A 16,764-nucleotide genomic window follows, 5' to 3' on the forward strand; every position below is an offset into this window, starting at 1 on the left:
ATTTTCTTCCTGTTCAAAAGTTTTAACCCTCCGGCTCTATCGAAGCCGAGTTGTTGTAGTTGGAGAATTTCTTTCATTGGTAAAATGGTAGCCTACACTCTTGTTCTGTGAAAAGCTGCCATTGTAAGTCCCACTGTAGGACATTTTTAAAACTTTACTACGAAGCAAGATTATGTACGTTTTGCTGTCAGAATTGGGAGATACAAACTCACAATTGCAAAAAATAAGAAGGAATTATAAGTCAAAATATAGGTTTTAAATATTATTTCATGCTGTAACTGAATGTGAGTCTTCAAATTTGTGTGTTCACATCAAATTTGTGCTTTAAAAGTAATTGTCACAGGATTCATCAGATATATAGTATGTTGTTGAAAGCAAGTGTGTCCCGGGCAAGTGACTCATGCCTCCCCTGACAGAACCGTCCTGTGTCTGAATCATCCCGACAGTCCTCCATCTGCACGCTGATCACACCAGATAGGCATTAGCATACTGTGATGATGAGGGACATTGTGCCATGTGTAATTCACATGTATACCTTTAAAAGAAATACAGGACAGTAAAAAAAAAAAAAAAAAAAACTATATAAAGTATATGATATGATGGCTCAAGAAGGTAGTGTTTTGATTTTTTAACACTGTGATTTTAATGCCAAGTTAGTGATTGCTGCGACGAATGTTATAATCCTGACGGGGGAAATTCATTTGTTATGAAATCACTGAGTTGGATATAGTTGAGTTGGAAATAGCTGACCACCACTGGTTTTAATTGACAGGGGATGTGCAGGGCTGACAAAGAGAAATAGTCCCATTTAATATGACTGCTTATGAATGCAGATATTTTTTGCTTTCCATACTTATAGGTTAGACCTGAAAAAGCATCTATCCTTTCCAATGCATTCCTATCTATCTATCTATCTATCTATCTATCTATCTATCTATCTATCTATCTATCTATCTATCTATCTATCTATCTATCTATCTATCTATCTATCTATCTATCTATCTATCTATCTATCTATCTATGTCCGTCCGTCCGTCCGTCCGTCCGTCCGTCCGACCGACCGACCGACCGACCGACCGACCGACCGACATGTTTAACATTGTAGATAGTTGATCTCTGTCAAACAAATTTAGAGTATTATCAAACCTAAGGTGGTCAGTTTTTTCAGTCAACTCAGCAGAATTCCAGTTTCACTGAAAATGGATGGTCCATGATGCTTCATCTGGCCTTTGGTAAAGTGATTATCTGTAGTGTGACCAAATGACTTTTCAGCACAGTTTGAGGCTTATCGTTAACACATGATTCATACACACTCCCCCAGAGCCCAACAGAGTGAGGCGATCCCTTTTTCATTTCTGTATTTATTTGTGCACAGTTGATGGATGTATACATAGTATACAATGAATTCAAATAGAAAAACATAAGTGCCTTTTGCTGTATTAACATCAAAAGATGGAAAAATAACAATAAGGGAGCACCTTTTAAATGAATGAGATGCTTTCAGCAACAATCCGGTTTACATGGGTTGTGTGCACAAATGACAAACTATCTTCATAAATCCAGCAGAGAATACATCTAATTCATTTACGACAAGACAATTAACTTACCATCCAAGAGACATGGTGACTTTACTAAACTCATAGTGGCCATAGCAGCTGCATGTGTAGTATGAATACACAGAAAATAAGACACATGTATATTTTTGTGTATTATTTCTTTTTCTTTTTTCTATTTAAAATGGTATTGTATAAGAGGTTCAGCCACTTGGCATCACATTTTAAAATGGCAATGGCAAAGAATCAGAAAGTGTCCCACTTCATCTGTATTCATCAAAACTAGCCTTTGTACAATATTTGCATCAGTGCCTTTTAGCAGAGTTCAGTTTTATGGGACCCAAAATCACCATAAAGTATATGAACTGATTTATTTATAGTGTGTTAACTATGTTATCCCATTGTGTATAGTACCATTATAATAAACATTAACATTGTTTTTTTTATTAATGTAAATATGTTTTCAGGATGTACTTTTCAGCCTTAATTGACAGGGTGAGATGCTGATTACTTTTAATATAGCCTGCTTTTGGCGTCTTGTTTCGTCTTCTCTAAACTTATATATAATCCTAAATTCTGCTTGTTGAAACTTCAGTGATTATGAACACTTTAATCTACTGACTAGCTCATCTTAATATACGAATATGAATGATCAATAGTGCACGGACCAAGATGCCCTATTTTTGCATACAATATGCTTCACATTTAGATCAAATTATTCACATGTATATAAAGTCTGAATACAAACTAAAACGTGCCACAAATCGGATATCTTCACTTTATGTGCAAACCACATGCAAAGGAGATGCTGTAAAGTCGTTTTTTGTGACAGTGTTAATGCCATAACGTAACATTTTACAACTTCACGTGGTCTGTGTTATTTGGTTGCTTTAAAACACCCTGTCCTTTTTGAGGTAGGTGATATCTAACTATACCTTAAAATGTAACATGGTAAAATTCCTCTTCGTCTTGCTAAAAGACATCAGTTGTCTTTATGTCATGACGATATTCCCATTACAAAAAGTGAGGCACCACAGGACACACAAGTAAAATGAGCGCTGCCTTTGTTTTGGCTCCATAAAAATGGGTCCCAGAACACACAGAATGGGACACTAGCAGGGCCGAATGTTGCAAAAGTCCAGTTCCTGTGGCTTTTTTTTGCTTGAACAGTGGTCTCTAGGTAAAAGCAGCCCTGTCTGAGTGATGCATCGCAGTGGGCGTCTCTTATAGCCTTTCCCGCACGTTTTAGAGCATGAGGACCATTCGCCGATGCTCCACGTTGGGCAAGGGTCACCACACACCCTCATGGTACTGGGCATTTGGGTGCCATCACAGTGTGTGGCTGTTTCCCCATCTGAGTCCAAACACTGTATTAATCTACTCTGGACCCCGTTACCACAGGTAACTGAGCACTTGTTCCAATCCGCAGCTACCCACTTATAAGACGGCGTCTGATAGGGCGGCTTCTTTAATTCCACTTTATTGCTGTCTTCCAGCACGCTGTTATGCGTAGGGTTATGCGTAGGGTTCTTCTCCTCCTTCTTTAAGATCTTGCCCTCTTTATTTCCCACAGCCAGGTAGTAAGAGTAGCGCACGCGAGGCGGCGTCATTTTCCCCACCGACAACAGTTCCACGGAGAGAGACTCTTTCAGAGGTCTAGTGGCCTGCAGCGTCTCCACCGATGTGCCGGTTCCACTGTAGCGCAGCAAACTTCCCTTTACGATAATGTCTTTTTCTACTGCTGAAACCACAAAGTTTCCATTCAGGAGATAGTTGCCTTGGACGTTCTTTACTGCTAAATAGTTGTCATCATTAATCAAACCCCGGTAGCCACGCTGCCTTACGTCCACGTTTGCAGCTCCGACCGGTAGAGTCACCACAAAGTTATACCCATGCCTGTAAAATGAGATCACAGGATTGGACAATATTCAGAATAAAAGATTTGGCTTCTTTTTGATTCATGAATCAGAATTTTTGATGCCATTCAGGAATTTGGATTAGAAGTTAAACTGAAAGTTGAAATGGAATGGCAGGTGAAATAATAAGAATTTCTACCAGTTAACATTTCCAGTTTCAAAACAAAATCACCTTGTAACCATACTTTAAACTCCCTGGTAATAACACCAAATTTGGCACACATCAAGTCAGACCCAAATATCTAAACCACAACTTTTTGATTTAACATTAATGAAGCAGACAGCCTATATATTAACTACTACTGTACTGCACGGATGTTTTATAATGTTACACATCAGATGTTTTCCCCAACAGTTAACCAAACATTCACTTTAGACGATGTTTGTGTAAATACTCACCAAGACAGATATTTTGAAATACTGTAATTCTGTGTATGTGTGTATATCGGGATTGCACGAGTAAGATCATTTTCATGGACCAAGACAAGTATTCCTCTCAGAAAATGTACAAATAAAGATACTTTTAGATGTTTAATTGCTATTTGTAGCATTGGGATCGCTACACAAGGGTTTAATTAACTCATTTTTGTGAAAACCTCAAAATCGACCAAAATCTAATTTTTTCACTTGTTTTGCCTGAAGCCGAAATTATCCTGTGTGCATTCCGACTCATTTGCCAGCATGGGTCACATATATAAATTAGATTCATATTTTTTTCTGTTATTAGTCTTGATTAATCGCAATAAAAAAAGTCTTAATATATTTCATAATAATTTCTCCAAATGAATGTAGAAAAAACATAAAGACAGTATATTTTAAATATATGTTTAATGGTATTATTATTATTTTTACATTTATTAGGCTTGAAATATATAACAACTTTTAATTTATGTGAACTTAATCCTCACTTAAACCCATAATAAATGTCATACTTATGTGTGGGGTGTGGAATTTTTATTAGGGGTCATCAATCAAATTAGGCAGCCTTTAATTTTCTCTAAAGCTGTGTCATAAAGCGTCGCTGGAATGCATGCTCACTGAACTACATCTAAAGTCTGAAAGCTTCAACTGTTGAAATGACCAGTTTAAACAACTAACAGGGAACTATATCAGTAACTCACACATAAATCAACCAACAAACAATTATAAAAGTATAACATTTTCTCAGTTACTTTTGTTCTTTGTTGAACCTTATAACAGACAGCATTAGTGGCTGCTGTCACTTTAAAACCTGCCGCTGCAGCACGACGCAGAACTCACATATCATTTACTCACAACTTTGAACATCAAGATACTCAACAAAACGGGTATTTTGGCATAATTCTGTGTATTATTGTTCATTCAAGTGTGGAAGAGAACTTGATTTTTGCGTTCTGTGTGGGCACGATACTAGAGCGTTCTCTTTTGTCTTTTCACGCTTGAATGATTTAAAAGCATTCACATGAATAAGAGCGTGATTACGGCAAGCCGATTTGATATCTGTCTTGATATCAGTAATTGTATTTTCAGTAGTGAAATGTCACCATAGGCTGCCATTTGAAATCATTTTTTTTTTTCTATCAACAATAAGCATTTCTGATATGAAGAATTAAATTCCTGATGTCAATATAATTTCAGATATATAAAATGGCTTTCTTACTAGTAACAATAACATTCATTTTATCAGAAATTAACATTGAGTGTGTTTACAGTAAGCTGATAACTTACAAATATCATCTTATTAAAAATAAACAGTTTTACCCATTTACATGCAAACCAGTAAACGGACAACACAAGTTAAGCAAGTTTACATGACTTAACTAATAAACCAGGTTATTTCCTTGTAGTGACGTCAAACATATTTACTGTCCGTATCTGAATTGGAGTACTTTTGCTGTATTAAATGAGTACACATCTTTACAATTTTCTGGGTCTTAAAAGAGTCTGCGTTTGTGATGTCCTTATTTCATGCAAAACGCTAGCTCGCTCTGTCTGGATGCATTTAAATCTACTCAGTTTGTGTTTTATTCCACCTATCACACATGCTCACTTCAATAAGCTGACAGAAAGCAGGTTAATGCGTTTACATGCATCGATAAATCGGGGTAAGAGGCCAAAAAAGTACCTGTCCCGAACGGGCGGTTTATGCACAAGCGAGTTAGCGTGTTAGCATTTTAGCACACCCGGTCCCCTCGTCCCTAAGGCAATGGGTTTTTTTGAATCCGGTTTTGGGTAAATGGCTGAAGTAAGATTATTCACAGTTTGTTCTATGACATAAAATACCTCTTTATTACTCCACTTGTGATTTTTTTGAAGTGGTTACGCGTGTTGAAAATGGCAGTTGCTAACAAGTGGCTAAATGGGACTACAGAGGCTGTTGAGGAGATTAAACGTCATCCTGCAGAACAGGTAGTTTACAGCCTTGTTATGCTTATAATTGTGCTCTTATAAACTATTCTAGCTTGAAGTTTCTGGGGAAATGTTTGTCGGAAAGAGTTGTCGGAAACTTTAGTGATGGTGACTGTAGTGTGGTTCGTTTATAGCGTACCTTTAGCTTTTTACTTCTGGTGACTGCATTTAGACTTCCAAATTCATACTGTAAATAAACCATCCACATGTTTCTAATGCTGGGGGTATGTCCGAATCTGAACGTGCATCTGTATACTGTATCCAGTGTAGACAGCCTCAGTGATTATAATAGGTTTTATTTGCTTTTGACGTGATGCTCACATCCTGTGTAGGAAAATGCCAGCCGTTAAGCAACTGAACACCAGTGTGTGGGGCCTAAAGTGCGATGTTGTATCAAATATTTGTCGGTGTCTTGCTCTGGAAACTGTCATGTGCAAATGTATCACAGATCCCGCGATATCAAAAGCAACGTTTGGCCCTTGATTAAATAAATGCTTTGTTTATAATGAGGAGGATGATTTAAGGTATGACAGTTGCAGGATGTTTTAATGTTACAAAGACCTCTTAAATGTCAAAAGATCAAGGCAAATGTGATTTCTCATGTCATGACCCCTTTTAAACCATATATTCAGAGATAAAGCACTTACATGGGTTTTGTGAACATTCCAGAGACTTTCTTGCAGTTTTGGTTGTCACCACCACACACCCCACACTTGTCAAACTTCATGTTGGAGCTCACTTTGCCATCACAGCCAGCCTTGATGCACTTTCCTTGAACACAGACCGCTGAGGTATCAGGGGAACAAGAGGTTCCGTCCACCACCTGTCACACAGATAACATTCACCATCGCTACACCATCGGCCTCTTTTTAAGTATGGTAACTTAAAGGAACACGCCACTTTTTTTTGTGTAAAATTAGCTCAGTTTCAAACTCCCCTAGAGTTTTACTAATTTCGACTCTATTCAGCCGGGTCTGGCGGTAGCACTTTTAGCATAGCTTAGCATAGATCATTGAATCTGATTAGACTGTTAGCATCTCGCTCAAAAATGACCAAAGAGTTTAGATATTTTTCCTATTTAAAACTTGACTCTTCTCATAGTGTATTAATACTGTGTACTAAATGGATGCAGCAGGCGCAATAATATTAGGCAGCATTTTCAGGTGCTGCGTAATATCATTGCGCCGCTGCACCCATGGTATGGCAGCAAAGTTCCTTGATTATTACGCAGGAATGAGAGTATAATTCCTAGCCATATTGGTCTAGAAAATCACAACTTTTTCTCAGTACACGATGTTACTACAGAAGAGTCAATTTGATAAATAGGAAAAATGTACACCTAAAGTGGACCTAAAATATATTAGGTCATTTTTGAGCGAGATGCTAATGGTCTAATTCAATGATCGATTCAATGAATTCTCAGATTCAATGATCTATGCTAAGCTATGCTAAAGGTTCTTTGCATAAAAGAGATTGGCTGAATGGATTCGAAAATGGTAAAACTCAACTGTTTATCTCCTGGAGACGGGAAAAATGCCTATTTTCAAAACAAAGTGGAGTGTTCCTTTAGAGGTGTTGAGTTATACAAGAGTAGTTCCCAGTAAAACCTATGACCTTGGTGTTGCTAGTGGCATGTTCTGCCAAATAAGAAACACTTCTAGCTCTCCTTGTCCTTGCTTCATCAAGTCAAACATTTAATTTATTTGAGATAGTGTTGGTTTAGTGTGCATTAAGGGCACAGCACTTGGGCATTTTTACGGCATGGGACAAGTCTTGCGCACTTACTTCATGCCGCGTACACACACTTTCGAGAGGCAAGACAAAATTAAACTTTCACTCTATGATCATATAGCGAACTATGAAAATGTGAGACAATGTTGAAGGTCTCTGAATAAATTTTGCTTTGACTGTACGTAACGTATATAAAATACATACAATTAAAAGTATTATGAAATATACAGAAGTTAGTATATTACTAAATAAGCACAAAGGTATAGTGTGTGGCATGTTGACCAAGCAGTGCAAAATATTATGATGATAATATGAACAAATTTCATTTTTACTAAGAAGCAGGATTTTGGTCCAATGGCTCCGAAACCAAGCTACTAACCGAATGTAGCATCACTTTGTTGCGTTTCAGCCGGTTAGGACATGGTTTTAGTTGTGTGACTATTGAAAGCTGATGCTTGCTGTATAGTTTGCTGATACTGTGGCAGATTCTTTCTTCTCGTCTACAGAATGAGTGATTGTGCAAAGCAGCCCTGCACTGTGTCAGTCCACACGACATATCCGAGAGATAAGCTCCCACCATTCCTTTTTAATAGTATCTTGTTCGCTTTGAAAAAGGGATGTTATTCCTTTCATGAGATAAAAACTGGCTCAGAATCTCTCCCGCATATAAACCACTAATGTCAAACAACTTTGAAGTATTTAAGCAGGTATATCAATGTATTTACCTTCGGTGCGAGCACATAGAAATATCCAGTGCCATTGGCCCGGCAGATGAGCTTGCATCGGTCCTTAACAGAGACTCCAGAGTATTTCGGGACCCAGACCACAGACGGACTCAGTCTGTTAGTATTCAGACTGAAGCCATTGAATGCCTCGCACTGCTCCTCTCGAAAGCTCTTCCCTGTCACAAATAATCATCGTCAGAAACGAATATTGACTCAGTGTTTTTTAACATGCAACTGGAAGATTTTTTGTTTACCTGAATCTTTACAAGGCTCCAAATTGCAGGAGCGATACTTCACTCTCAGTCCTTGGCAGTACTTGCCCCCGTTTTCAGGGACGGGGTTGTTGCAGTCCCTTTTGGCGAGCTGCACCCCTCCCCCACACATACGGGAACACGGCCCATACAGACCCCAGCGACCCCAATGGCCATCTACCTGCGGAAAGAGTCCACGCGGCTCAGAAATGATTACATCTCTGAAAAGACTGGGAAGCAAAAAATATATTAAGCTATCCTAGACTTACATCAAATTGAACCACTGCTTATTAATCATGCTAACAAATGACTGAATATATCAATGATTTTGTGGATGATATATTCAGTCATTTTTTAGCGTGATTACTAATCAGTGGTTCTCTTCAGTGATTGGTCATGTGATTTTGTTTAAAATGTGATGGAGTTTAAGTAATTTTTCTATATGTCTGATGAAGGTCATGAGACCGAAACGTTACTAATAAACAAGCTTTTATATATTTTTTGCAAGTAACTATAGTGTGCAGGATTATATATATATATATATATATATATATATATATATATATATATATATATATAGGGGTTCCAAACAAATATTAAAGTGTTAGTTCACCCAAAAATTTAAATTCTGTCATTAATTACTTACCCTAATGTCGTTCGACACCTGTAAGACCTCCATTCATCTTCGGAACACAAATGAAGATATTTTTGTTGAAATCCGATGGCTCAGAAAGGCCTTCATTGACACCAATGTCATTTGCTCTTAGCCTAGAAATCTAGACGCACCCTAGCGGCAGCAAATTTAATTTGCCCGCAAGTGTGGTCTAGCAACTCTCAATTCCTATCTGAGCTGTATTCCTCAGAATCTGGACGGCCCAATCACATCGTGTAGGTAGGCTATAGAGTCAGCGGGCGGGGCCATAATGACGACGGCCGAGTTGCGTTTGCGTGCTTCTAGTAACACAGAAACTGGCGAACTGCGGCGGTCTTTCGAATCAGCTCTGCCCGCGCCTCCGGAAGACTTGGAGTTAAGCTTTCCTCTGAGAAAAGAACAAAGAGTGGCACTGAAGTCATTCTTAAAAAGGGAAGATGTGTTCGGAGTTTAGCCGACCGGATACGGCGAATGTTTAATCAGTCAGCGAGGAGCGAGCTCCCCTTCACCGTCGTTGCTCCGGTTGGTGTACCGCTATCCTATATCGCGTGCAGAGGGAGTTTGAAAGACAACCGTTTATCCCGCCCCTCGGACTGAGCCCTGTCTATGGTGAGTTTCCAGACCAAACATCTTGATGTGGGTCTGGCTTGTCAGGCTAATTTGCTCTCTCAAGACCCATAAAGGCACTAAAGACGTCGTCACAAAGCCCATCTCACTGCAGTGGCTCTACAATCATTTTATGAAGCGATGAGAATTAGTTTTTGTGCGCAAAAAAACTAAATAACGACTTATATCGTGATGGGCGAATTCAAAACAATGTTTTGAACGGTTATGAATCAGTGTATTGATTCATGATTCGGATCGCCAATGTCACGTGATTTCAGCAAGTTGACACGCAATCCGATTCATGAATCAATACTCTGATTCATAACCGTTTGAAACCGTTTGTTTTTGAATTCGGCCCATCACTATATAAGTCGTTATTTAGTTTTTTTTGCGCACAAAAACTATTCTCGTTGCTTCATAAAATGATTGTAGAGCCACTGTAGTGAGATGGGCTTTGTAACGACGTCTTTAGTGCCTTTATGGTTCTTGAAAGAGGAAATGAAATGTCAATGGAAGCCTGTCTGAGCCATCGGATTTCAACAAAAATATCTTCATTTGTGTTCTGAAGATGAACGGAAGTCTTACGATTGTCGAACGACATTAGGGAAAGTAATTAATGAGAGAATTTTAATTTTTGAGTGAACTAACCCTATAAGCAGCTAAATGGTTTTCAACAAAAAGTTTCTTGAGCAGCAAATCAGCATATTAGAATGATTTCTGAAGGCTCATGTGACACTGAAGACTGCCAAAATCAGCTTTGCCATCACAGGAATAAATTACATTTAAAATGATATTACGATAGAAAACAGTTGTTTTAAATTGTAATAATATTTCACAATATTGCTGCTTATGATCAAAATAAATGCAGTTGTGGTGAGCATATAGTATACCTATTTTAATATCCAGGGGTGAGTGGCATGTGTCCAAACATACACATCAAGAGCATTTGTCTCTAACGCTGTACACTGTTAACACATCACTCACCTTGTCTTTGGTAGTATTTTGCTTATCGGTACAAATCCCTCTGTAGCACAACTTGTTGCTTCCACAGGTAGTACCGTCGGCCCAGGGAAAGTGGCGAGTCTGGCACACCAGTTGTCCTTTAGCTTTCCCCGTGCACCACAGTTTGGAGCAGGACTGCATATACGGGCACGGCTTAGACCCTGAGCCGAAGGCCAGCTCGCACTGACGGCTGAGCGAGTAGCCGACACCCGGAGGGTCCTCTGGAAGAGCCAATAGCTTTTGAGGCTGATCCAGCAGACAGTCTCCTAGAGAGCAAAGAATACATTTGTGCTGAGCATATCCTTGATGTGTTTGTTCGATGTCAAATGTCAGAGTTGATTGGAACAGAGTAGTCAGCAAACTAACCATGGCCGGCATCCAGGAAGTCTGTGATGATGGCAGCACTGCAGACAGACCATGGCATGTTGTGGTCAATCTGAATCAGTGTGGGAGACATCATATGGTTGTCCTTCAACTTTCCAAAAACCTCCTCGCAAGCCTTCACACTGTCATGTGGCATACTGAAGACATGGCCTGGATAAGAGCCAAATAAATAGTCAAGCCATTTCAGTTATAATTTTGATACAGGAAATTATGAATTAGTGGAAATTGGAAATGTATTATATTTTTTTACACAGTTTTAGTTTTTGTCTATTGAATATACTTTAAATACATACTTTAACATTTCATCTTGTCACATTAATTAATTGTAGGATCAATCTATCTGTCTATCTGTCTGTCTGTCTGTCTGTCTGTCTGTCTGTCTGTCTGTCTGTCTGTCTGTCTGTCTGTCTGTCTATCTATCTATCTATCTATCTATCTATCTATCTATCTATCTATCTATCTATCTATCTATCTATCTATCTATCTATCTATCTATCTATCTATCTATCTATCTATCTACCTACCTACCTACCTACCTACCTACCTACCTACCTACCTACCTACCCACCCACCCACCTACACACCTACACACCTGCCTACCTACACACCTACCTACCTACACACCTACACACCTGCCTACCTACACACACTGTAAAGCTAAACCTTTTGGTACGTCTGCTTTTACATGCACATGAACTTTAATGATATACCATTCTTAATCTATAGGGTTTAATATGGAGTTGGCCCACCCTTTGCAGCTATAACGGCTTCAACTCTTCTGGGAAGGCTTTCCACAAGGTTTAGGGGTGTGTTTATGGGGATTTTTGGCCATTCTTCTAGAAATGCATTTGTGAGGTCACCCACTAATGTTGGACGAGAAGGCTCACAGTCTCCGTTCTAATTCATCCCAAAGGTGTTGTCGGGTTGAGGACAGGACTCTGTGCAGGCCAGTCAAGTTCCTTCACACCAAACTCGCTCATCCATGTCTTTATGGACCTTGCTTTGTGCATTGGTGCGCAGTCATGTTAGAACAGGAAGGGGCCATCCACAAACTGTTCCCACAAAGTTGGTAGCATGAAATGGTCCAAAATGTTTGGGTATGCTGAAGCATTAAGAGTTCCTTTCAATGGAACTAAGGGGCAAAGCTCAACCCCTGAAAAACAACCCCCACACCATAATCCCCCCTCTACCAAACTTTACAATCGGCACAATGCAGTCAGACAAGTACCGTTCTCCTGGCAACCGACAAACCCAGACTCATTCATCGGATTGCCAGACAGATAAGCGTGATTCATCACACCAGAGAACACGTCTCCACTGCTCTAGAGTTCAGGGGCAGCGTTCTTTACACCACTGCGCACTGTGAGCCTCATCATGCGCTGACCCCGCTTAAATTTAGGTGGCCTTCACTTTGTGGCTGAGTTGCTCTCTATCTTTCTCTCATCAGCCTGTTTACAAGTTGTACAATGACTAACACATTCAAATATGTTCAATGAGTTTATTAGGTCTGTACACACCATATAAGGTTGGCACTGATAGACCAACCTCGGTGAATGTAGTTCTCTCAGCATCTGCTAATGTTTTTCCATCTGTTTTTTATTAAACCTTTGTTTTTACAGGGATCAAGAGATGAAGGAAAACTCTTGAATGCTGTTGTCATTGTTCTACTAAATTAATAATAGAGTATGACAGGGCTTTTTTCCTTAAAACAGCTGGCACAACATTTATGTTTAAGATCAAGGAATCAGAGACAGACTTTCAGGAGTGAGGAATCACTCTGAAGGATTACACCACAAACAGTCTCAGGGTTGGCACTGGGCAAAGATCTCAGAAAGGGACCTTTCGGGTCACCTTGTTTTTTTTTCTGACTTTGAAACCAAACATAGCTCTCACCTAGTTCATGTGCAGTGGTGAAGGCAGAGGGGAGACCATCGTCTTCAATAACTGAGCAGCTCCTCTTAGGATCACACATGGTGCCTACATCAGCCATTCCCAGAGTGTCACACGTGGTGGCCCCACACAGGTCCTGTGGAATCAGTGATCGTATTGAGACTTAACAAGCCTCAGGTCAGGTGTTTCAGGAGCAGTACGAAGATTGAACAACACTAAAAAAAAATCATAATCTCTGAAATCATTTGGTCTGATCCGAAGCGTATATGTGTAAACTTTCTATTTTCAATACAAGCTTGGCTTGCCTTGTATAATGAGAAGCACAGGATTTGCAAGGGTGGCCAAGAATGCCTTTTAACAGCTGTAGTTACGACATTGTTAACAGGACAGATGAACCCATGTGAGAACATCATAATGCAGCCACCTGGAGTCTTCAGGGATAACACTGACACTACATTGGGGAACATTGACACTACATCTCAAAGCGTCTTAACATAGCTTTAAAACATGAGGGGTGTTGCAGTTTGAAGGAAATAGCCATGAGAAGACATCTGTTCAAATTTCACTTTTGAATACTTTACCAATATTTGCAGCATTGACGTTTGTATTGCTTTAATTACAGGTAATATAAAGGCGTGGAGTTAATTTAGCTCAAATAACAGGTGCAGTGCAGGTATCTTGGCATAGCAGGCAGCAGTAGAGACAGCTGACTTGGATCACTCCTCTGCTTGAGTCAATACAGATTTAGTATTTTTGTAACTCCTGACGTGTGCCTTCAGCTTTCTGATGATGTAATGGTGCTTTATAATTTGTATTGGAATCAAATGGTAGAAAATTACATTTTCTCCACCCTAGCACTCCCTAGATTCGACATTTTTCCAGACATGTTATTATATTTTCTAATATACTATTAGAAAAACTGTTATACTATTTTCTATCCAGATGGCATGTCATGTTTATTTAGAAAGGGTTTCTATTATGGCAAAACCACTGAAGGGTGTAATGCTCTCACACACACACACTCCAGGAGACTAAGGGTCAGTGACTAATCAGGATATCAGAGGTGATAAACAGGGAAATCTAGCTTAACGTTTTGTGTGCTTTAGTTGAAATGTTATATTTGTTGGATTCATACATTTTACATGCAAATATAAATATGTAGGCTACATGCATGTGTGTATTTAAATATACATAATTATATAAAGTACACATATATTGTTAAGACAAACTTTTGTTTTGGATGCGATTATTCGTTTGACAGCCCTAACCTTAATCAACAACAACAATGTTCATCATAGAAGGGATGCATTTAAGTCATTTATGAATGACATTTTTTCAGTATTTAAGTGACCTAATATAGCATTGACCCATGAGTATTTCTTACCTGCTTTGTAAATAAAATAGCTGTGTCCCAATACTCTGGGTGTTTGTCGTTGTTCTTATTCAGCTTCTTCTGCCAGGTGCAGAAATTGCGCAGCGTTAGTGCCGCGTTACTGGATACTTTGGGTCCTTTTTCTGCCTCATTAATCACCATAAGCTTTACAACCACTATGCTGATGGCGTTCAAGATACTGTGGTGTTTGTACAGCTTTGCAGTGACAGACATGAGAGTCAAAAGGTAATGCTTCAGGTCGTCACCGTGGAATTTTGCCATAGACTCGTCAGCAACAACCAGAACCTCTACGTATCTCGGTATAGATGCGAATCTTTTCGATCTGCTCAAAGTTTCTGTGAAGTTCCTCGAATGTCCGTGCACATGTTTGTACTTTTCTAAGGACTCCACAACGCCCGGGTTTAAACTAGATGGAACTCCGCACCGAGGTGCTGAGTCCGGGGCGTGAAGGTGTCTTCTCTTGCGGATGATGTGCGTTTTTTCAGCATCATCTGAGATCAGTCCTGGTGCTGTATTGGTCGACCTCCTCTCTATGAGGTACTCCATCCCGTTATAAGAAAACGCTCCTCGAACACCTCCACAGAGACTGACAGCTGCGTATGAATCCCTGTCTGCGTTAATATCACCGGAGTAAAAGCATCTTCTAAAAGCAGGTCCTAAAAAAGCACTTGAAGATGAGGTATCATTTTGAAACGTGCCGCCAGGAGCCAGAAAACTTGAGTCAGGCAGAAGATTAAGATAAAATTCCTGATTAAAAGCGTTTATTCTGTAAACAACAAGTGCTGTGTTCAGTTTGTCATTAGTTGGGAAATTGTCACGATCAAGTCGAACAGGTTCACAAAAATCAGTTTCCATACAGAGGTAAATTTTCGTTAAAAAAAGCAAGTGGCAAAACAAAACAACGGGGAAAGCCGACATCGTTGTTGGTGGTGAATATATAGCCCTCAAAGTGTAAATCACACCGTGATGCTCTCGAACATGGTTCTGTAGGCTACATCCGTCATGAATTAAGCATTTCCATCCATCGCCATGGTGTATCTCTCTGTGAAATCGGCTCTCTCTTTTTTATTCTTTTGCGTCATATGTAAACATTGCAGACTGTAATATAAGTTTTGGGGAGGTTCAGATAAGAGCTCATAGTTCATGTTGAACACCGCAGACACTTCTGGCTCTCTAAATATGAGCATCAAGCCAGGCGCGCTTCAGAGGTTACCTCCCACTCTATAGAAATGCATGTCATTTGTAGAGATGTGGAAAGCTTGGCAAATTACTTTGAGGGAACTGTGTGAACGGGCTTTATATATATATATATATATATATATATATATATATATATATATATATATATATATATATATATATATATATATATATATATATATATATATATATATATATATATATATATATATATATATTAATTTCTCCTAATTTTTGAACTTTTTATTTAAAAAAGTGATTTATTAAATAAAATGTCTTCTAAAATGAAATGCATAATATTCGTGTTAATCATTTCAAATACTAATAGGCCTAATGAGAGGATGTGTAATGAAAGCATTAAAACACATAATCCTAATAATTTTGATTATTTTACTTTTAGTTATTGACAGCCATGAGAGTAGATAAACGTAATAATGAACAAAATCAAAGAAAAAAGATTCCAACAAGACTCCAGGGGACTATGTCTGTTCAATATCCGTTTAATTTCATAACATTTTGGAAATATTTTTTCTTATGATGCATTTAGAACTGCCCATTAGCCTACTGTAGGCTAAAATGTAAACAAAAATATCTGTATAAATATGAAGGGATTTTATATATAGATATATATATATATATATATATTTAGATATAGATATATAGTCTGGAAACTCACCATTGACAGGTCTCAATCCGAGGGGCGGGATAAACTATTGTCTTTCAAACTCCCTCTGCGAGCAATAGGATAGCTCTACAACCAACCAGAGCAACGAAGGTGAAGCGGAGCTAGTTGACAGATTAAACTTTCACCGTACGCGGTCGGCAAAACTCTGAACACATCTTCCCTTCTTAAGAATGACTTCAGTGCCGTTCTTTGTTCTTTTCTCAGAGAAAAGCTTAACTCCAAGTCTTCCAGAGTCGCGGTCAAAGCTGATTTGAAAGACCGCCGTTCGCCAGTTTCTGTGTTTACTAGAAGAACACAAGCTCAACTCTGGCGTCATTATGTTAAGCCCCGCCCACCGACTCTATACACGATGTGATTGGCCTGACCAGAGTTTGGTTTTTACAGCTAA

The 16,764-nt window shown here is 38.9% G+C and overlaps 1 protein-coding gene across 1 annotated transcript; it reads right to left on the reverse strand.

Moving 5' to 3' along the window:
* Nucleotides 1-1,380: 1,380 nt before the first annotated feature.
* Nucleotides 1,381-15,623, reverse strand: LOC137085286 (A disintegrin and metalloproteinase with thrombospondin motifs 15). Its single transcript, XM_067451839.1, has 8 exons — nucleotides 14,483-15,623; nucleotides 13,102-13,234; nucleotides 11,191-11,358; nucleotides 10,807-11,090; nucleotides 8,568-8,745; nucleotides 8,314-8,489; nucleotides 6,505-6,680; nucleotides 1,381-3,449 (listed from the first exon to the last, which is right to left on the reverse strand). The coding sequence occupies exons 1-8, from the start codon at nucleotides 15,407-15,409 to the stop codon at nucleotides 2,666-2,668; spliced, it is 2,826 nt and encodes a 941-aa protein (XP_067307940.1). The 5' UTR covers nucleotides 15,410-15,623; the 3' UTR covers nucleotides 1,381-2,665.
* Nucleotides 15,624-16,764: the final 1,141 nt, after the last annotated feature.

Source organism: Pseudorasbora parva, chromosome 8 (genome assembly GCF_024679245.1).
Source record: "Pseudorasbora parva isolate DD20220531a chromosome 8, ASM2467924v1, whole genome shotgun sequence".
Taxonomy (NCBI): domain Eukaryota; kingdom Metazoa; phylum Chordata; class Actinopteri; order Cypriniformes; family Gobionidae; genus Pseudorasbora; species Pseudorasbora parva.